The sequence below is a fragment of the Amborella trichopoda genome, chromosome 10 (assembly GCF_054954075.1).
Source record: "Amborella trichopoda isolate Santa Cruz 75 chromosome 10, AtrichopodaSantaCruz75HAP2 v2.0, whole genome shotgun sequence".
In the NCBI taxonomy this organism is placed as follows: Eukaryota; Viridiplantae; Streptophyta; class Magnoliopsida; order Amborellales; family Amborellaceae; genus Amborella; species Amborella trichopoda.
In genome coordinates this window covers 7,657,790-7,680,046 of record NC_142345.1, presented here as the reverse complement: position 1 = coordinate 7,680,046, position 22,257 = coordinate 7,657,790, and the positions used below count along the sequence as shown (strand labels likewise).

General features: G+C 38.8%; 1 protein-coding gene across 1 annotated transcript in view; it reads right to left on the bottom strand.

The window, feature by feature from the left end:
* LOC18446242 (cyclase-like protein 3) overlaps positions 1–22,257 on the bottom strand; it is a 35,681-nt gene that overhangs the window by 1,973 nt on the left and 11,451 nt on the right. The window contains exons 3-4 of the mRNA XM_006856363.4: positions 21,470–21,542; positions 15,783–15,880 (exon numbers count right to left, since the gene is read on the bottom strand). Of these exons, the coding sequence (XP_006856425.1) occupies positions 15,783–15,880; positions 21,470–21,542 (171 nt within the window). The remainder of the gene's footprint in view (positions 1–15,782; positions 15,881–21,469; positions 21,543–22,257) is intronic.

Below are 22,257 nucleotides of genomic sequence, written 5' to 3'. Positions count from 1 at the left end.
CAAAGGTTCCATATTGATTCTTTAAACAATTCAGAGAGAATGTTACAATGATATTGCCATCACTGTTCTTCATTCACACTTCGTAGCAATCATTACAGCTTTGGCACTCCACTTGATGTAAAGTGGAGAAGATGGAAGTCCCCAGTCTCTTTGGTGTCACTGAGCATCCTGATATCCATGACATAGGGTGTTTTATGGGAGTTGGGAGTACTGTGTATTGGGACCAACAATTTAGATGGGAGAGTAGAGATTACTACTCATGACAGCCAGGGCAAGTTCTACATCCCAATTGAGATAAAGGAGAGAAAGCAAATGTGAAGGATAACCAAAGGAATTCTCAACACAATATTTTTGCTTCGCTTACACTATACCCCCTGGCTGTTTAGTCTGGCAGATACAGGCCCTGATGGGAGCGATCTCGTGCAGTTAGGTGGCCTGAGGAGATCATATTCTTACAATGAATCATCTACAGGGAGGGCATGTACAGCCCAATATGTGTATTATTGGAACCTACATCACGAGGACATGGACACGTGTCTGAAGAAGACAAGGATGTCTCTAATACAGCTGCTCATAAAGAGGTGTCGGACACAAGTCTGTAAAAATATCAAAATGTCCATACATTATATAAAATTAAGAAAAAATTACACCAGTTTCTTTCAAATTATCGTTATTTAGAAATAACATACCCATAAAATGAGTGTAGCTGAGATAAGGATGTTGAGACAGATGAGTGAAAAGACAAGAGGTGACAGAATTTGAAATGAATACATGTGGGCGAATTTAAGTGTGGCACCAATAGACGATAAGAGGACGGAAAGTAGACTTAGATAGGATGGCCATGTGTGGCGCAAACCCAGTACAACATCTGTTAGAAGGTGGGAGTTAGCTCAAGCGGAAGGCTCAAACAGGGTAAAGGGTAGACCCAAAATGACATGGTTGGAAGCAGTGAGAAAGGATAAGGGGACTCATGGCCTCATTGAGGGTATGACCCTTAAAAGAACGGAATGACTGACCAGGATTCGTGTAGCCAACCCCAATAGTTGGGAAAAGGCTTCAATGATGATGATGAAATTTTTTCATATTTTATATTTTCCTCAAATGCCCCTACTTCGGACCTTGAAGGTCCAAAGTTCAATTTTTTTCCCCCGCTCATAAGCTAACTATGGATGGCCTTACTGAGGGTATGCCCATTGATAGAGTAGAATGGTGGAACAGGATTAATGTAACCGACCCCAAATAGTTGGAATAATTCTCGAATGATGATGATGATGATGATGAAAGCTTATTATGGACCTTGAAGATCTGAAGTTCTTCCAAACATCAACTTTAGACCTCAAGGTCCTAAGTTCATTCTGTTTACATACATCAACTTGGGTCCTTTAAGGTCCAAAGTCGAAGTTTGAGACCCTTTACTGGCTTTGTTCCAACAAAATGCCCTGGGAACGTGGTTTATCAAGGTTTTGCACGTTAATGGTTGTTCCTTAAAAAACCTACCAAACAACTCCACATCAAATGCACTAGCTCACAATAGGGTACATGATAAAGGCTACCTTAGTAGTTTTAACAAGAAACCCTAAGGAAAATACACATGCATTCATTTAAGATGTTCATGTCAAGTAAAAGACTGACTTAAGGTCTCAAACCAACTTCAGACCTTGAAGGTTTGAAATTGATGTTTTTGTGAACAAAACCAACATTGGACCATGAAGGGCCGAAGTTGATGTTCAAAACAACTTTGGACCTTAAGGTCTAAATTATGTTTATAAGCAGAACAAGATTAAACTTCGAACCTTCAAGGTCCAAAGTAGGGATGATTTAACAAAAATAAAAAAAATTGAAAAAAAATAATTATGAACATGAAACCTAACTTTTGAGAGGATTTCTTAAATAACGGTAATTTAGGGGGACATTAGCATAAATTTCTTTAAAATTAATTAAAAGATAACTAAATATAAAGCATTTATTTCAAATCATGGTTATATATACAATATCTCATACACATGAATCCATATGTACGAAACATGTCCAAATGAAAGATACAAGTCAGGAGTTATACACACACTTGTCTAAGTGATAGACACGTCTCTAGTTATGCCAAGAGTCATGATGGTACCACGTATATTAATGGTAGGCCAGCCAAGAAATGCATGTCTAACACGAATTCATTTAAGAAATGCCACAACGTCAGGCACACTACCCATATATGATGGCATGTCTAACATGTCAAGATGAGTGTTAGACGTGTCCTCGTCAAATGCATCAAAACATATTTAACACAAGTGTCAATGTAACTAGCTAGGGGAGGAAGCTGAGTCCATGGACTACCTCCTATCGATTGCTCATTTGTGAGGGATCTGTGGTCACTGATTTTGTATCCATTTGGGGTAGTTTGGTGATCCTAGATAGAGTTGCCCAATGGAGAAATAGCCTCAGTACAATTGAAAATGAATTATCAAATTCAGGATGCAGGGCCCCCTCTTCAGTTTTGCCCCATCTCAATGCTTTATTGGGATGGGCCTTGCCCCCCTCCACCCAACCCACCCACCCACCATTACCACACAATGGGAGGCGATGATGAGGCTGGTGATCTCCCCTCCTAAGCAGCAAAAAGACAATTAGCAAACACGGCATTAGCAGATTGGTCTAGGGCTGCAACCATCCTTACATTAAAACCAAGAACATAAAGAGGGATGTGAGGACTAGGTCCCCTTTTCTCCTCCCCTGCATATGGGAAAGGGAGTTACCATCTCCCAACCAACCTCCTCTTCTTGAACAAAAAGAACTACAAATGGTGACAATCCCAGATAACCCTATGGTAAAGAATTTTACCACCAAGTGTAGGTGTTGGAAACTGTGGGTGAGTCCCAATAGAACACAAAAAAGATGCACAAAAACACAAGGATTTGAAAGAGGTTACATACCTTTTGAAGCCCAAACATCTTTTGCTCTTGTGGATCTCATATTTTCTAAGTTCAAGAGCTCAAATTCCGCAACCTCAAGTTTACTTAGAAGAACTAGGACTATTTCACCAGGTAAATGCCCGAGTTTCAATAAGGATGGCCCGAGATTTCTCATTGAATCGCAAGGTAAAACTCATTTTTTCTTAGAGAGACCACAAGGAGAGATAAGGTGCAGAACAGTTACTTTTGGGTGGTAAGTGATCCTCTCTTCTGAAAAAGGAATCTCTCCTCTCTCTACTCTTTCAAGATTCTCTCCAGCTTTATCCAAAAATAAACATATTTAACAATCCTCTCTCTCCAGCATTAACGAGGTTCTTACTTCTATGAAATCCCCCATGCTCAACGGATAGACTCCTAAACCAACATCTTCCACTCATCCCATACTGGGTACACATAAAGATGTTCTCGTCATCAAACAGTAATACATCACAAAGCAAAAAAGCTCATACAATTCTAGGGAAATGTGTCGTGAGATCTCAAGAAGTCTGCAAAGGGGACCACAATGAGTTTCCATCAAACTAACATGGAACATCTCTTCTCTCTTATCTAAAATTGCTCCTTTCTGAACTAGACACTGTCGGCCACATCAAATTAAATTTCTCAACCGATCCCTCATGAGTTCTCTACGCTCAGGAGACAACTAAACTCCTTTTTGCACACCCATTTAACTCATCCAATACAACATTATTCTCATGCAAGCTAAAGAAATTTGCGAAAGCAAATCCTGGGTAATAAACTATATATCGCTAATTAGTTGATGACTATCATGGTGTGCACCAATCTCTTTGGGTACCAACCCTATTCTGATGCCAATGGGCTTCTCCCAACCCTATTGTTATTCTGCTTTAACTTGACCCTTTCCCAGCACTGCTCCCAACAGGGTTGAGTCAATAACAAAAAAATGGGGAGTCACTCTAAAGCTGTTGCTTGGGCGGTTGGTGATTGCTAGCGTTTCTATTCCAAAAACATTTCATCATCCTTTATTGATTCCCCTATAACACACAAAACCTTATATGTGCAACACATTTTCTCCTCCAATATACAAAGACAAGAGAGAAAATGAAAAGAAAACAACTCCTTTGGACAGCTTTGCTGCAAAGTTCAAGAACTAGCCATGAAAGTAGGCACACAATCAATGTTATACATGATGGAATTCAGCAGAACGCAGCAGAACGCAAGCATGGCACGTTCCAAGAAGACATTTATATCTCACAGAAAAATACACAGGATTGCTCTGAGATTTTATGGGGAGAAAGTAGACTCAAAACAAAGAAAAACTCCATACCTTGCACCAGGGAAAGTTGTTGTCACGTGAAACACTAGCGGCTTGAATGCAGCTAATTTCTGCAGACAAAAACAGCATAGGTTTTTGTTGCCTAGGGTCCCCCTGAGGACTTCTGACACACCTTATTCTTTCCTAAACCGAATGGTACATCTAGATAGAAGGTAAAGACCTCCTCCACAAGATGTTTTGAAGGAGCTATAGAGCTAAACTTTGGAGAAAGAAAGAAATCAAACCTTCCTCACACCACTCATGGAAGACCAAAACACTCATGGAAAAAGCCTAGTTTCACACCATCCTCTCTCTTCCTCCAAATTGTTCTCTCACTAAAACTTTCTATAGAGTCTCTCTAGTCTCTCCATGCACATTTCTCTCTTTTTAGGATTCAGAGAAAACATGAGAATTATGGGAAGTGGGGATGCCTTATACAAGCATAGATTAAGAGTATTTTGGAATTAAGTTCTTTGCCTTTTACTAGAAGTGGGAAACCCAAGGGGTGAGAGAGATCAAATCTCAACCATCAACCCTTGATAAGACTCATGATCCAAAGGTTGGAATCACACATTCATCCCTAGAAGGATTGAAACAACATTCCAATTTTGGGATTGCACCTACAAAGAAACCCCTGTGTTCTACAAGATCTTATCCAAACAAACATTATCCTAACCAACTAGTAGTAAACATTTTAGAGTAAATGTCATAACCACCTAGAACCTTTAGAATCCATGAAGGTTTAGAATCCACATTAATGTAGACCACACAAGTAGTTAAAACAATCTTGGAATCCAAAATCTAGAAACGCATGCCACGCAGGGGCCCCATCTGAGACCTCCACGTGGCACCTCATTGGAGTGAGCCCCACATGACCCATGTGGCCCATGCGGCCCATGCGTGGCCCCACATGTGTCCTCCCACGCGGCGCACGTGTTGATTACAACGTCTATTTTGGTAAATTTCAAGAACAAAATGAATATTTAAATCTCTAAAAAAGTCTTTTCTTCATAAAACAGAAACAGTATTTTCAGGAAAAAGTCATTTTCAAATTTAATAAAAACAGTATGGCATATTGAAGTTTTTCTAAAAATATCTTTATTTCTTCCAAAAACCAAAAATAAAGTATGAAAGATTTCATTTGAGAAAAGCTAAGCATGCTTTTGGGAGAAAAGAAAATCCTTTTCCACCAGGCACTCCTAGATAACACTCACTCACTACCTACCATCTAACTAAAGCCAACTAATCCATGACCCACAAGGTCTATCATAGAAGAGACTCATGATTGGTTCATCAAAGCCCACTAAGAAGTAGATAGGCTACAAGCTTACCTAGGATTGCAGGTTTGCTCTTCAAGGTCAAGTCCTATCCAGCCAATAAATTCTGGAGATAACTCCAGTCTACCTATCTTAGGTACCACTACATGTAGCAAGAAGTCTCTCTCTCTCCAGCACATAAGCTATCCCAAACCTGGGATTCCCAATGCGAGGTCATTGTAGAAGTCATGAGTGCATGCGTGATGAATAATATGTTGAGGTTAAGGCCCTTATCCTCACAAGCACCAAATTCTTCAAACGGTTGCCTATACATCCAGTAGGTGATAAACCCTAGCTACCACTGGATACATCTAGCCTCAGCAGTGTATCCGTAAATCCACTCTAGCAAATGCATCTTCTTAATCAAAATCCCAACCGGTCATGTGATGCCGATCTGGCTCTGTAAGGCAGCAACCTTAAACCATGAAGTCAAAGCTAGAGTCTCAGAGTGCTCAAAGACACACTATGCCACGCAGCTCTAAGTTATGTAAATCAGCTAACCAAGCCCGCTCCAAAGAGCCTACTCACCATGGCATGTCACATACCACTTTAAATCACAAAGAGCCCAATATTCCTACTAAATCTATGAATATTCTCAAAACATGAATATTCACAAATAATCAGAGTACATAAAAAATCCAAAAGCTAATGGCCTCTAAATGGTCGTAAAACTCAACGAAGTAGTGACATCAACCTTCCATTTCCTAATATGGTATTAGGAACAATGAGGGCACTTAGGGAGACTTGGTGATGAGCAAGTCATTCACAGTTTAATAAGTAACAAGGATCATCCTAAACACCTCTCTTTAAATAAATATGGCGATCTCAAAAAGCACTTGTGGTATGAGTGTCACACCACAATGTAAATGATTAAAATACAAAGATCTACGTTAGATTTACACATGCAAGACTTCAATAGTAGTCATGCATCCTGTCTCAACAAATGCGCCTCAAGGGCTGCACCCATGCACCAAAGTTGAACAGCCCCAATGCTCATACTTGGCTATCATACATGCTACGTGATCCGGTGGGGCACCATCTGGATCATTATTGATTTCCAATAACGGAATCTCATCTTGATCTCTTAGAAGTCCAATACTCCACCCCATGTCATCCTCCAATGTTCCCGACAAAAGGTGTTTAACTTAACTCACAATGAACATATGACCTAGGGCACAAGTGGGCATCCTACAACTTAACTCACAATGAACATATGACCTAGGGCACAAGTGGGCATCCTACAACTTAACTCACAATGAACATATGACCTAGGGCACAAGTGAGCATGTTCACAAAACCATGAGTAAGTGCATTGAACAAAACACAACACCATAAATCACTCACATAAATGGCAAAAATAAATCCAATTAACATCCTTCTATCAAAAGACTCAAACAATAATCATGGTACAGAAGAAAAATAAAGGACTCTAAAGATTGATTCCCTTGGCATGAACCCATATACATCTCTCGAGCTATATGCATAATCAAACGGTCTGCTACCATCCTAACTGTGGGAATACTTGTCATGACAACCTCTTTCTTTTCAATGACATCTTGAACATACTGATAGTTAATTATGTGTTCTTAGTTATTTTGATGCTTGGGATCTTTCACGAAAGACAGTGCCGGTGTTTTGTGACGAAAAATACTTATGGGATCTCCAGCACTCGATAAATTCCCTCAACTTTGCAAGAACCTATTGTGATGTTGGATAATTACCTATGTACTCAGATTCCACGGTAGACAGGCCTATGCATTTCTGGTTCTTATTGCAGTAGAAAATTGCTCCCTCTCAATATGACGACATATATTGACTTGAACCATCACTCATCCAAGGAACCTGCCCAACCAATCATAGTTCATATGCCATTAAAAACAGTAAGTACTGTCCGATTCATAGAAGATATCACAACTTGCCAATATTCTGGACCTAGATCGCTCTGGTAATGGATGACATCCCATGACATAAGAAACATCCAGTCTCATACACCACATGGCGTACACGAGACTGCCTGTTACATTCATATAGAACATATGGGGCATTCTTTCTTTCTCGACCTACGTTTTTTACAAAGATTTTTAACTCGGCACATGACACTTCTCGGCAAGGGTACCTATGGGCTTACAATTACACATCCAGAGTCGTTTTAAGCTTTTCTCAGCTAAGTCCCTTGAGACAAACTAAGGAATATCTTAGAATGATTGTGCTGGATCTTAATCCGAGCACATAATGGGCCGTCCCCATGTCCTTCATGTCAAAGGCAGTGGACAACATTCCTTAGTGGCATTGATCTTCTTCTTGCCTTTACCTGCCATTAATATCAACATATAATGACAAGATTATGAAACTTTCCTTTTGACATTGACATACACATATTAGTCTAGTTGAAAATACACAAGAGTTCACATCTTTATTAAATTTGTACTTTAGTCCATAAACAAACTTGGCAAATTTACAGACTTTCTATTCTTACCCATGGATCTCATAGCCCTTCGACTACTCAATGTATAACTCTTCCTTCCAAGTTTGCGTTAAGGAATGTTGTCTTATTGTTCATTTGACAAAGTTCTAACTCTAAATATGCTACAATGGTAAGACATGACTCACATTTTTTACATTGTCTTTTTGGATGAAACCTTTTGGCGCAAATTGGGCTTCATACTTGTCTATCATTCCAATAGCCTTTCTCTCAATTATCATTACCCATTTGTTCCCAATGGCCTTTCTTTTTGGAGGAAGATCTACGAGTTCCAAACTTGGTTCATCTCCATGAAATTGATGCCTTGGTCAATTTCAGTAATCCAATTATCTGCAATGGGGATTTCGAAGCTTCCACATATGAACATAATTCATCCCCATCAATGGAAATGTATGTCAGACCTCCTCCAATAAAAAAATCTCTCTCAGGAAATCTGCCACGTGCAATTCTATGGGATTCAACAACGATGGGGCCTCACTCATAAAGTATTTGACAACCATGGAAATACTCCCACTATCATCCTCTAGTAGAGGAATATCCTCACTATTCTCTATTTTAAATTCAACCATCTCATAAAGATATAGAGTCTTTGTAAACCCTTTCCTACTAAGGTATTTTGACTCAATGGAGTCCACATCATGGTTATCAACCTCTCTCAAGCCATCTTCTTCAAACTCATTGTATAGAACGCACCCCCAAAGAGTTCTTAAGACATCCAACAAAAGTACAGTCTATGGACCTCTTATCTAGCTTAATCATCAGCTGAGATAAAACATGGACAAACCAGCTGATCCCTGAGGACGCAAATGAAATGAGTTAGGTTTTCTAAAGGCCCATATCTCATAAGGTGGGTTTTAGGCAAGGATTTTGAAAGCACATTGTTCAAAATGTACATAGTAATCAAGAAGAGCACCTCCTCAAATGCTCACAGGTGATATTTTCTTATGCCATCATGGAACTCGCCATTTCCATTAGCCCATGATTACTTCTCTGTGCAACATTATTTTGCTGTGGAGTATATAACATCATTTCCTACTGATGAACATCATGATCCTCATAGAACTTCCCAAACAATTTAGTGTTGTACTCGCACCCCATGACAATTCCAAGAACCTTAATTCTCTTCATCAATAGGTTCTCAACCTCCGACACAAATTCGTTGAAGTAGTCATTGCCTCAAATTTATGTGAGATTAAGTAAACAGCCATACTATGGGTAATTATCAATGAAATTGATGAAATTCTAGGATTTGTGACGATCCATCACATTAAAGGGACCACCAACATCTAAGTGGATGATTTATAATGGTTCCTTTGATTTTTGAGCCTTAGGGATAGATTTCTAGTGGACTTACCCATTAAGCAAATGTTCACACATGGGTAGGTTTACTTTGGTTAACCATCCCAAAAGCCCTTTCTATGCCATCTTATCCTTACAAATGTGACCGATTCAAGCATGCAATGACATAGAAATGGAAACATCATCTTGCACAGAAGAGAAAACACCAAATATGAGGATGGATTATCAGGACAAGGCGAAGGGGAGGAAGTAAAATAAAAGAAATCATCCCTATGCATAGATTATCAAGAAAAGGCGAAGGGGAGGAAGTAAAATAAAAGGAATCATCCCTATGCAAAGTAATAATCCATTCACTAGAAAAACCATAAGAAAATAAAGCATTCCCTAGTTTTATTTAAACACTATTGTGTACTAGAATGTCCTTCAAAAAATGGTATGGGCACTGAGTGTAGGCTCGTCCTCATCCCAGGAGCATACAGTACATTATAGAGAAGTATGGTCCGAGCAAATCAAAATTGTAAACAATAGGTTCTCAAAGCCAGCCACAACCTTGGCGGCATTGTCTCCCATAAAGATTTTCATGCCTCCCATTGGAACTCAATGAAGCTTCACGACCTCGTTGGATCCCTCAGCATTTATTGGTTGCTCAAAAATCCCCGATCCATCTATTAGAAAGAAAATGAGTAAGTATGGTAGTTACCAGAAGCCCCCAAGTAGGGTTCCGCTTCCGCCCCGGAATCTCGATCTTGTGCTCCAAGTGACTGGATCTCGAATCCAGGCGCTTCCTTAATTATTCGGATCTCGTATCGAGAGTTATGGGAACTCGATTCCTATTATTTGGGAACAAGGTCCCTAGAAAGCGAGATCCATATCCCCATGCCCAAGATCATAGCCCCAATATCATTTGGAACAACGATTCCATTATACCAAGAACCGAGTATCCTATACCATGGGAGTGAGATGCACCTATAAAGTTTATTCTATTCGTATATACTATTAGGTTTTCCTCAAATTTTCTACGACGCACGCATTTTGCAATGACATTTGTGTCCAATTTTAAAGAAAGGCAACTAGAGTAGGGACAAGATTGGAAGAAGGTTTAAAAGTTAGCCATGTTGCAATTTGATTGTGAAGTGAGGTCACGATCAATACACTTCATTACGGCAAAAGGGATGTGTTACACAATTTGTTGATGTGTTGCACAATCTTAAGTGCATTTCTATCGAAATAAGGTACTATTATGTACAAATCTCCGAGTACAGTCGGAATGGGTTGCACATTGCAAACTATAATTGTATTGTAATACTGAATTGATCATGTTGTGTATGTGTACCATCGTTATGTGGACGTTTATCAGCTTGGGTACGATATGAAAGGGTGACAGTGGGTGGATGGCCATTGGTTGTCGCATGTATAATGTTCATGTGCAAAGAACGGCACAATGTGATCCCTTATGGTAGGGAACCCGCTCCCGTCCATATAGAAATGCGCTACCTAGAAGTCATAGAACTCGTTCCCTTCCCCAGACCATGTATGGAGCTCGCTCCACCATCTAAGGAACTTTGAGATAGACTCACTCCACGCTCCTGTTCCCGGAACTCCTCGCGTTCTCGTTCCCGGTAACTATGGTATAACTACCGCCTCAGAGCACACACTAACAAAGATTATGGAAAAAAAGATCCATATCTGCTTCGGCTCAGAACCCACAAGTAAAGTGGCTGGTCTTCCCATAAGTGTAGCAGTTTATGGATGACTCATTTTAGGAGTGTTGTACTTGCCTCCCCATTACTTGGCATACTTTCCATTTGCACAATCAGCTCTCATTTCCTCCTTCTAGGAGGAATTCATGCCCTTAGGAATGCCCTTGGGTTTCTCCCACCATTAGGTTTGCCTGGCTTGCCAAACACGACAATGACACTATTCACTAACAAATTGGTGCTTTGCCTTTAACTCCTAATGATGAGGTACCAAACAAAATTCTTGACCCTCCTTATGTGTCATCAGTATCTTCACCTGTACCCTGGGTTTAGTGATCACAACACAGCCAGTATCTATTCCTCAAGGAGGTTAATGCTAATGGTCAAATGTTCCAGTAAACCCCGCCCATCAAGCAGGTAGTGCAGTTTATGGTGCCACATATGGTAGTTGTTATCATTCAACTTCTCCGCTCTAATGAGATCAGCAATCACTTCTTTGATGTCATAACAGTCTACATCGGTGAAAGAAAAAAGGATCATAGTAAGGTTTGATCACACATGGTTACAGATTCACATATGGATATCATGGTTTGTAGCACTCGCTTGAGCTACAAGGGTCAAGATAGATAAACTTCCAAACAACTCGAAGAAAGTATTTCACACAGATATACTGGCTAGTGCTATTAATCAGCATCAAGTAAAGATTTGGAAGTTAAATTTCATAATCCTCGTCACAGGTGAGTGTTTGCATCCTCCATGCAAATTTCCACAATCTAATAATGATACCCCACAATGACTCTTAAAATCATATTTCCTAGGCAATACAGCAACACGCCATGTTCAAAGGGTATCGAAAAGGCAATCAAAAACTTCTAGGGCAGATATCATGGTCGTGAAAATACAATCAGCAAGTGGGACCTTGCATTCTACAGCAAGGCTATATTATACAAAAGAATTTAGCACAGGTACAAAGTTATGCCCTCATGAAAATCAAGCCTAAATTAGGAAATTCTGAGGCAGAACTCTGTGACTGCAAGGCCGTAATCGTACACCGTAACCAGGCAGCTGCAAGCAGGTAAGGTGTGACCCCACTCAAACATTTTGGTGCGACTGTAGCCACACTAGTGCGGCTTCAGGCATGTGGCCACATCTGTGCTACTTCAGGGCCGCACTCATACATCTGCATAGCCGCTATAGACACAAGCTCAACAACTCTGTACAGCTACGGATGATTCTGGACTTATCCATGGCTTGAGGAGAGACCCATAGTCTATATCAATGGTTTAAAAAACGGATCGGTGACCCGGATCGGGCACCTCAAAAACCCATCCGATCGGTGAATCGGCGATCAGAATCGAAAATCGGCCGAATCAATCGGAAGCCTTAAAAAAAATCCGAAAAAATTATTAAAATTCATTATAAATGTTGTTTTTTAGGAATCCAATAAGAAATGAAGGTAATACATTATTATTTCATTTTTTTCATCAATTTACGAATATTGAGATGTTCTTTCCCTGTTTAAACTTATGTTAACCATTAAATTTGCAATTACATAAAAGAAAAATCATAGAATCATCATGGATAAAATATACAATCATATATGGACTACAATAAAGAATGGATTAAATCGATGAAAAATGGCCACTAAAATATCGAATTATTGTATTATTGTATTATCTTTTATTTTGTTTTTTATTTTTTGATGACATTATTTTATCCTTTTATTTTATTTTTAGAGAATAAATTGTTTTTTGACAAGAAATTCTTGTTGCATTATCTTTTATTTTATTTTTTCTTTTATTTTTTTTATGATATTATTTTTTCCTTTTATTTTTTTTGAAAGATAAAAATAAAACTCTTTTTTTCCTTTTTTTTATGAAATTATTTTCTTTCTCTTTATTTTTTTGATGACATTACTTTTTTCCTTTATATTATTATTTTTTTTTTGTTCTTTTTATTTTTTTCGCTTTTTTCTTTTTTTATATGACATTAGTTGACAAAAGACTATTTTTTGATGATATTATTTTTTTATTTTTCGTTTTTTTTCTTTTTTTTTATGGCATTCAAAAGGGAAAACGTCAACATAGAGGTTCAAACTCAAACCTGGGACCTTTTGCTCAAATAGCAACGTGGTAGCCAAACCTCCCGGATGCCACATTGTGTTAGTTTCCCTATAATAAAACAATATATTGATTTGAGGTCCAACGTTGGGCATTGAATTGTATTTGTCCCACATCGAAGAGAGGTGGCACAAAAAACAATTATATAAGCACTTCCAACAGTGTCTCTCATGAAGCATTGGTTGAGGTGAGAACCATGTGTGGCGCACGCGAGGCATTTGAGATTTCTCCGCACGTGCGGAGTTTTGCGACGTCAACCAAATCCTATCGAGTCGATCTGTGACGTCATACGGGCGGTTTATGACGTCATACGGGCGGTTCACTATTTAAAACTGGCAGTTTATGACGTCATGTGGGCGGTTCTGCTCTAAAACCGGGCGGTTCTCGGATTTACACATAAATCGGCACAGAGTGACCGATTCTTGTGACGACTCGGGCGAGTCCGTTGTGACTTGCCAATTTGTTAAACACTGGTCTATATTATAGAACTGGGTGCCAACCTTATGGAGACAATGGCATCCTATTTTGATGAAGAGACTGAATGTTGGCCACTCAGGAGAAGCTGAGATTCAGGATGTTTGGCTCCATAACCTCTTGCAGCTGCATGCCAAACACTATCACCAGCTGCTGTACGGTGAATCCACGTGGCTCCCGGGCTGCCACGGACCTGTTTCATGCAGCCATAGCCGCAGCTGCAGCTGTACAATAGATCATGCATCTGCAAGCCCTCATGCCTCACAAATGCGCATGCATTGTCATGCAACGCCACACTAACACATAACACTTGGTGCCCTCCCCCTCTCTCCAGAGAAACCCCACACACGCCTCCCTCTCCTTGCTTTTTGTCTCTAAGAAAGAACAAGTTCCACCAATTAATTCAGAGGAACTCTTAGGCCATCTCCATCGAGGCTCAGGGTTTTGCGCTGTGAAATAATCACGTTTCTTGCAATCAAAGAAGCACACATTAGATTACAGTCATCAAACTATCAACCCTAAAAGGAGTAATAGGAAGCAAAAAAAGAAGAGATCCACAAAAAAGGGGATCAAAAGGTATGTAACCTCTATTATATCCTCATAGTTTTTGTGCTTTAATGTTTGTGTTGCATTGGAATGCACCAACACTTTTTGTGCGTGATGCGCCCCATGTGCATGCACAGCCCTGCACTTGTGCCTGGCCTTTCGCATGTGGCCTGCACACAATGTGCACCAAGTGCTAGTGCACGACCCAGCACATATGCCGCCCTCTGCGCCCACACGGCCTCACATGGTCTAACCATGCTGCTTGCGCTAGTGTCCCACATGCACTACTCGTGCAGGTTGAATGCATGCGCATGTCAGAGAGCATGCATTAACTTTACGCCAAGTATCAAAATACACCCAGTCGCAGACATGGATTTTGATGAAGCTTGGACCAAATTGAAGCATCTCCCAAGTAAGATTTATCAAATGGCAAATTAGAGCGAAAGCCTGTGTTCTTCAAGAGGTTTTCTTAAGCGTGCAACTCATATAACTTATCATTGTGTTTGGTTGCATCCTGCGGGTATGCCACAACTTCATTGCATCTTTGTTCTTCCGTGTGGGGAGATGTACATACCTCGAAGACGGTGAGAGCATCCCTTGCCTATGAGACCAGGAGTTGAAGCAAAGTGGTCCTTTATCTCAACTAAGTTCTAGTTGCCATTTTCTGAACTCAATAGAATACAGGTCGCAACAAGCTGAGTTCTGTTGGGATTTGGACTTCACAATGACTGTATTGACTTCAATTATGCAGTTTTAACCCTAAGTTTAGATCTTTCACATCGTTTATTCATTTTCATCACAGTTACACTTATTAACCACACAGTATAGAGCTCATATCTCTTTTGACTACAGTTTTTTTTTCTTTTCAAGTGTTCACTTAACAAAATAAAATCTTGTTTTAACTACAGTTAACTTGTACAGAGCCCAAAAGGGGCTTTTCTGGTTTTTGTGGACCTGAAATACCAACATGCCACTCCACAGTCCATACCACGAAATAAAAGGAGCCAAAGTAATTTCCACGAAATGTCTATTCTTGCTCCAACCAATCCCATCTTGCCGAGGTTTTTCCATGAACATAGTAGATGAACATTGTCTTAACCATCTCTTTCTGAAAAGTAATTTTAACATTTGCACAAAATTAACATTCACAAGAACTATTTATAGAAGAAGCACAAGAAGCTATTGTGTCTGAAAACGATAAATGTGCGGCAACAAGCTTTTAAGATCCTACATATGCCTTACAAAGCATCCTGCATGGATATAAGAACCATTTTCATGCTGCATCACAAACAGCGAGAGTATGGAAATCTCAAAAGTAGACTCTCTGAATGCATGCTCCAGCTATGACTACAACTATTTATTTGGTAGACAGAAGCAATCATCATGAGGTCACAGTGCTTTACATCAAAATAATCATATTTGGAAGTCATAATTGAGAATAGGGTTATCAAATATAATAAATATCAGAATTAGAATAAGCAGAAGACCATGATGAAGATCTGAAATACAACATGGTTGCGTGAGCATTGCATACAGAAATTTCAACAAGGGAAGTTAGCTACAAGCTACTTGGACTTCCTAATTCTCCCATAAATACCAGTTTGCAACTCACCAATAAGTTTGATATCAGTATTGTCTACCAGCCACTGCGCACCATCCTTCATAAAGCCAACATAGCTTGTATCAAACTCTCGTTTCAGCATGAGATTCCTGAGACAGCACAATAAAGAGTTGTTTTGCAGAATTTATAACTAAAACGTGCATAAAATGACTCAGCAGGAAAAAAACTACATAAAAAATTGGGAAGAAATTCCATCATGATGTTATATAACATGCCTGCAAGTGATTCCACTTATATTTCTGTATGGCTAAGAAAAAACAGTTGGAACATGCAGCTTTCCTAGGTGAGATTATGTATGGTGCGTGCAAAAGGTGAGCCCCACCTAATTTTTTATTATAACATTATGGTGCGTGCAAAAGGTGAGCCCCACCTAATTTTTTATTATAACATTATGGTGCGTGGTGAAGGTAAGCCCACGTAATTTTATGTTATAACATTAATCCATTCATATTTGTAGAAAGATTTTCGGAAAAGAAGCAAAGTACCACTCGTGGACGAGCATACATAGTAATAAAATGGTGGGTATGGTGCAACTCCATATTGAACTAAGAAGTACCCTGGAAAAGTTCTCTCTTATCCAATATTAATGCATCCTAGAAACATTTTACAGAGTTATGGCTCATTTTAAAATTACTCCAAACCATAACTCGGCACTGCTGGGGTGGAAACCCTAAACTCTTCACAATGCCTCTTATGTAATCCCTCATCACCAGATACAGATTGAAATATATTCAGCCCTTCTCACATGCCCCTGAGGGTACTATAATACTCACACACTTATTACCATGTTACACTTGAAACATTGTCTCAAACAGCTCATATATCCGAGGGATAATTTTATGTTATGAGTATGTTTTGCTCATGTATCTGAGAGAGATTTTATCTTATGAATATGTTTCTTTCAAAGTGTCCCAAATTTCTTTAGTTGTATCAAAAACATTAGATTGGCACTTATTTGGGGTTCCACACTACTCCATAACCAAGTCCAGATATATAATCCTCCCTCATCAACTCTTTGTATCTACTATTAGATTTACTAGGATTGTCCTCATTCAAGTATTTCAGCTTCCCCCTTGCACCAAGCGATACTTTGACAGATTGAGCCTAGGCAACATCATGGGACTCATTCATTTTTACGAAAGTCATTTGTAACCCCACAGTTTCAAGACTAAGGATTCCATGTTTAATTCCCTTACACATGAGTCATCATCATCATCATCATCATCATCATAACCTTTTCCCAATTAATTGGGGTTGGCTACACGAATCTTGATCCGCCATTCTGCTCTAATAAAGGCTATATCCTTAGTGAGGCCATAAGTCCCCAGATCTTTCCGAACTACTTCCAACCACGTCGTTTTGGGCCTACCACTGGCTTGTTTAAGTCCTTCCACTTGAACTAACTCGCACTTCCTAACAAGTGTTGTACTTGGTCAGCACCACACATGGCCCGTCCACCTAAGTCTACTATCTCATCTTATCGCCTATTGGTGTTACATCTAAATTCTCCTGGATGGATTCATTTTGAATTCTATCCCTTCTTGTCGTTCCACTAATCCATCTCAACATCCCCATCCCAGCTACACTCATTCAATGGGTATATTATTTTTTGTCTACCCAACATTCAGCCCCATAGAACAAAGCTGGTCTCACAGCTGTCCTATAGAACTTGTCCTTCAGCTTTAGTGGTATGCGGCGATAACATAAAATTCCAATAGCACATCTCCACTTCGCCCACCCAGTTCTAATTCTATGTACGACATCTTCCTCAATCTCTCTATTTTCCTGGATTATCGACCCAATATATTGAAAGTGCGGTCTTTTATGTACGTCCTGGCCGTCAATCTTAACTACTTCCTTGTCTCTACTCCAATTATTACTAAACTTGCATTCCATATACTCAGTCTTAGTCCAGCTAATTTTAAAACCTTTGGATTCTAGAGCATCCCTCCAAAGTTCTAACTTTGTGTTGACACCGTTTTGGATCTCATCGATCAAAACTATGTCATCTGCAAACAACATGCCCCCATAGTATCTCATCCTGTAGTTGCCTAGTTAAGCCGTCCATAACTTAGATAAAGAGGTACAGGCAAATGCTGACCCTTGAAATAGACCTATTGTCACTAAAACCTCACTCGCCTCTCCACTAGTTGTTCGTACACTAGTTAACGCTCCATCGTACACATCTCTCACCAAGTCGATGTAGTTTTTGGAGACTCCTTTCTTTCCAACATCCGTCAAATCAAATCTCGAGGTACTCTATCATAAACTTTCTCTAAAACAATAAATACCATGTGGAGGTCTTTTCCCTTCGCCCTAAACTTCTCGATCAATTGCATAAGTAGGAAAATAACCTCGGTTGTTGACCTTCTTGGCATAAAACCAAATTGGTTTCAGATACATACGTTTCATGCCTTAGTCATTGCTCAATCACTCTCTCCAAGATTATCATAGTATGGCTCATAAGCTTGATCCCTCAATAATTCGCACAATTTTGTATATCTCATTTGTTCTTGTAAATAAGTACCACGATATGTTTTCTCCATTCGTCTGGCATTTTTTTGTTCTCAACACCTTGTTGAATAGCTTTGTTAGCCAGTCAATGCCAATCTCCACCATGTACTTCCAAACCTCTATTGGTATACCATCTGGTCCTAAAGCCTTTCCTATCTTCATCCCTTTCAAAGCTTCTTTCACTTCCGACATCCTAATCCCACGAAGGTATCTATGAACTCCACCCTCATTTGCACTACATGTTCCATCTAGTACTATATTCCCATTGTGTTCGTCATTTAATAATTTGTGAAAATAAACTCTCCACCTTTCGTTCACCAAAACCCTTTGATCCTCACTCTTAATGCATTTAATAGAATTTAGATCCTTACACTTTTTCTTTTTTCTTTTTACCAATTTGAAGACATCTTTTTCACCGTTTCTTGTTCCCAATTTATTGTATAGATTATCATATGCCTTAAGTTTATCTTTACTTACTATTTCTTTAGCATTTTTCTCAACATTTTTATATTCTTCTAAGATTTGATTGTTTCTATTACACTATCACGTTTTACAACATGATCATTTTTCGCTAATGGCCTACTGAGCCTTATCACTCCACCACAAAGTTTCCTTATCAAAGTTTCTTTTCTCTTTAGATTCTCCTAAAACTTCTTTTGCTACTTTCTTGATACAGTCAGCCATCTCATTCCACATTACATTGACAATATGTTCAGAGTTCCATTTTCCTTCTTCAACTAATTTATCCCTAAATAAGTCTATTTTCTCAATTTTAAAATTCCACCACCTAGTTCTTGGAGTCCCATCACTTTCACCCATTCTATTCCATGTCTTTATGCAGACGTCCATAACCATGATCCTATGTTGGGTAGTCAGATTCTCTCCTAGGATAACCTTGCAGTCTTTATATGATAGACGATCTACCTTCTTAACTAGGAAGAGGTCTATCTCGCTTTTATGTGTTCCACTTTTATAAGTTATTAAATGTTCATCTCGCTTTTTAAAGTAAGTGTTTGTTATTGCTATGTCGTAGGCCATAGCAAAATCTAGAATAGTCTCGCCCGTCTCATTTCTTTACCCAAACCCATATCCCCATGTACCCCTTCATATCCTTTACTATCCTTCCCTACATGACCATTTAAGCCCCCTCCTAAAAAAGTCCTCTCTCTATTGGTATGTCTTGGACTATTTTATCTATGTACTCATAAAATTGTCTCTTAATTCTATCATCTAATCCTACTTGTGGTGCATAAGCACTAATTATGTTAATGATCTCTTCGCCTAATATAAGTTTAATTAATAAGAGCCTATCACCTATTCTTTTGACATTAACTACTTTATCTTTTAAATCTTTGTCTAATATTTTACCTGTGTCATTTCTATTATTATCCTTTTCTGTACACCAAAGTTTATACAAATCTATTTCTTTAGCTTTTTCTCCATTTAGTTTCTTGTAGACAGCCTATGTTTACTCTCCATTGTCTCATTGTATCCACTAACTCCATACTCTTTACCTATAAGCGTTCCTACATTCCATGTGGCTAGACGAATCCCATTCTCTTGGACTAGCTTTTTTACATGCGCTCGTCCAGAATATAGCGGGAACCCTTGCCTATTTTTTTACCACAATAGGGAGGCACTGCAGCGCATCGCTTCTGGGGAACACCCTTGCTAACCCTTGCTCATTTCTCACTGTACTTGGGGTCCGGTATAGCACGTTGCTTCTGGAGAACGCCCTAGCTACCCCTTGCTTATTTCTCACTGTACTTGGGTTGTATTACAGCGCGTCGCTTCTAGGGAACGCCCTAGCATAAGCAGATACTATAGGTTCAGGATTCATGATAAGTTTTGGCAAAATTTTATATTGGCTGCCTACCTGACACAACCTAGCCCTTTTACCTAGGCATGGGATCGGTTAAGGGACAGTTAAGTTCATCACCCTTCTTAGATGCTCCCTTCCACATGAGTATAAGTATAAAAGCATAAAAGAGAAAGAGGACAACCAAGATTGGCAAATTTCAGTCACTCACACATGAACCACTTAAAGAGGGGAGAGATACTTGTCATTCTGATTTGGTCATGTTCTCAACGATTAGGGCAACACCACAATGAACACATCTGAGCATCACCAAGCTGCCATTATTGAAACTACGCCACAACCACGCTGTAGATCTTGATCACGAAAGAGAAAACACACAAATAGCAGCATCGCACACTAATAGTACATTCACATGGATTTTTGCACAGAAAACCCTAGGAAACAGCCCTAGGGTTTAGATCGAACGGTCCTAGGGTACTCCTTGATGAGATAAACATAACAGGGTTCGAGCTTCTTTTTTTCCTTTTTTTTTTTTCCCTTTTAAAGAATCAAGGGAAAGATGAGAGGGAAGGGGAAGAAAAGGGGAGATGAAAGGAAAGAGGAAGATGAAAGGAAAGGCGAAGATAAAAGGAAAGAGAAGGGGGAAGATGAAAGGAAAGAGAGATGGAAGGAAAAGGGAAGAAAGAGGAAGATGAAAGAAAAGTTCAAATATACTCTGTTACCATGTTAAAGTATCTAGAGAAAGAAAAGAGAGAAGAGAAAAAGGAAAGAGAAGAGAGAGATATGAAAGATGTAAGAGAGAGACAACAGAGTGACATGAGATTCAAAATAACCCCTCACACCACTTTTATATTATTAAAAAATGTGAAAGGGAAAAACTGCCCATATCAAATATGAAATGACACTAGGTCTTAGAACTTGGATAAAAGAACTTTTTAACATTCATATTTCATAAAAAAGTAAGAAGTGAATAACTCTTACAAAGTAGACAACCATTAGTCGACACAGGGGCATGAGTTAGAGATGTATATTGGTACGACGAGGTCTTAAGTGACACTAATGACCTGAAGCATCATTATTTTCCTTTATAGTAAATACTCATTTTGAACTAAATTGAACGAACTTTCACGCAAAGATAAATAATAAATAACTAAAATAAGACTTACTAAATACTAATAACAAAAGATGTTACTACTATAGTCAAAGTTGTAATAATCTATCAAGATCTGATTTATAATACTAGAAATTCTTTTACATATACATTAGTAAAAAAACATCTGAAGTACGTAATATTTGCTTATGATATTACAATCTTAGCTACAAGAATGAAGAAACAAAATGGAACCTGTCAGTATTCAAAGTTCTGAAGAGTACACGCTTGACTCCTTTAGGAATACTTAGGGACTCCATGACCATCGCTGTGAACATGGAAGACACGATCAATGGCTAAAAACACCAAAAAGAGGTTTCGATGACCTTAATAAACTTGAACACTAGCATGATTTCAAAAAAGTAATATCCAAGAATACTAATAAGCAATGATGCCGATTACAAGTTGGCCATAAAATACAAGCTCAACGAAACAAGATGTGTGTCACACGTATTAATTCACAAAGTTATCGCACAGATGCATTTTAAGATATTAACTTATGAAGTATAAATGATAGAACACAATACTTAAAATATGACAATAATTGTAATAGCAAAGATAACGAAGAGTATTTACTTCAACAGAGTATGATTGCATCAGCTATAAATTGTCGCAGTCAACAAGGGAAAAGGTTAACAACCTTTTCAAAGATTATCAATAAAGCATTTATGTTCCATATTAAAATACAATGAGGTCAGTTTGTATTTTTGGAACATCAATAGTTGCTAAAGGTTATCTAACAAATGCTTCAAAGTACAACAAGCCACGCCTTTTAAATCCAATTGGCTATTTATCAAGGTACATTGTCAAAAAACAAAAAATATACTCAGCCGACTTATTAGGCACATAGATATGCCATTAAAGAAGTGTATAAAAAATTTTCAAACAGCATCCAATTAAAAATATGACCATATATAAACATAAGGATATGTGTACATGTGAGTACTGTTCTGCCCAATCGAAGCCAAGTTGACTTCCAGAAG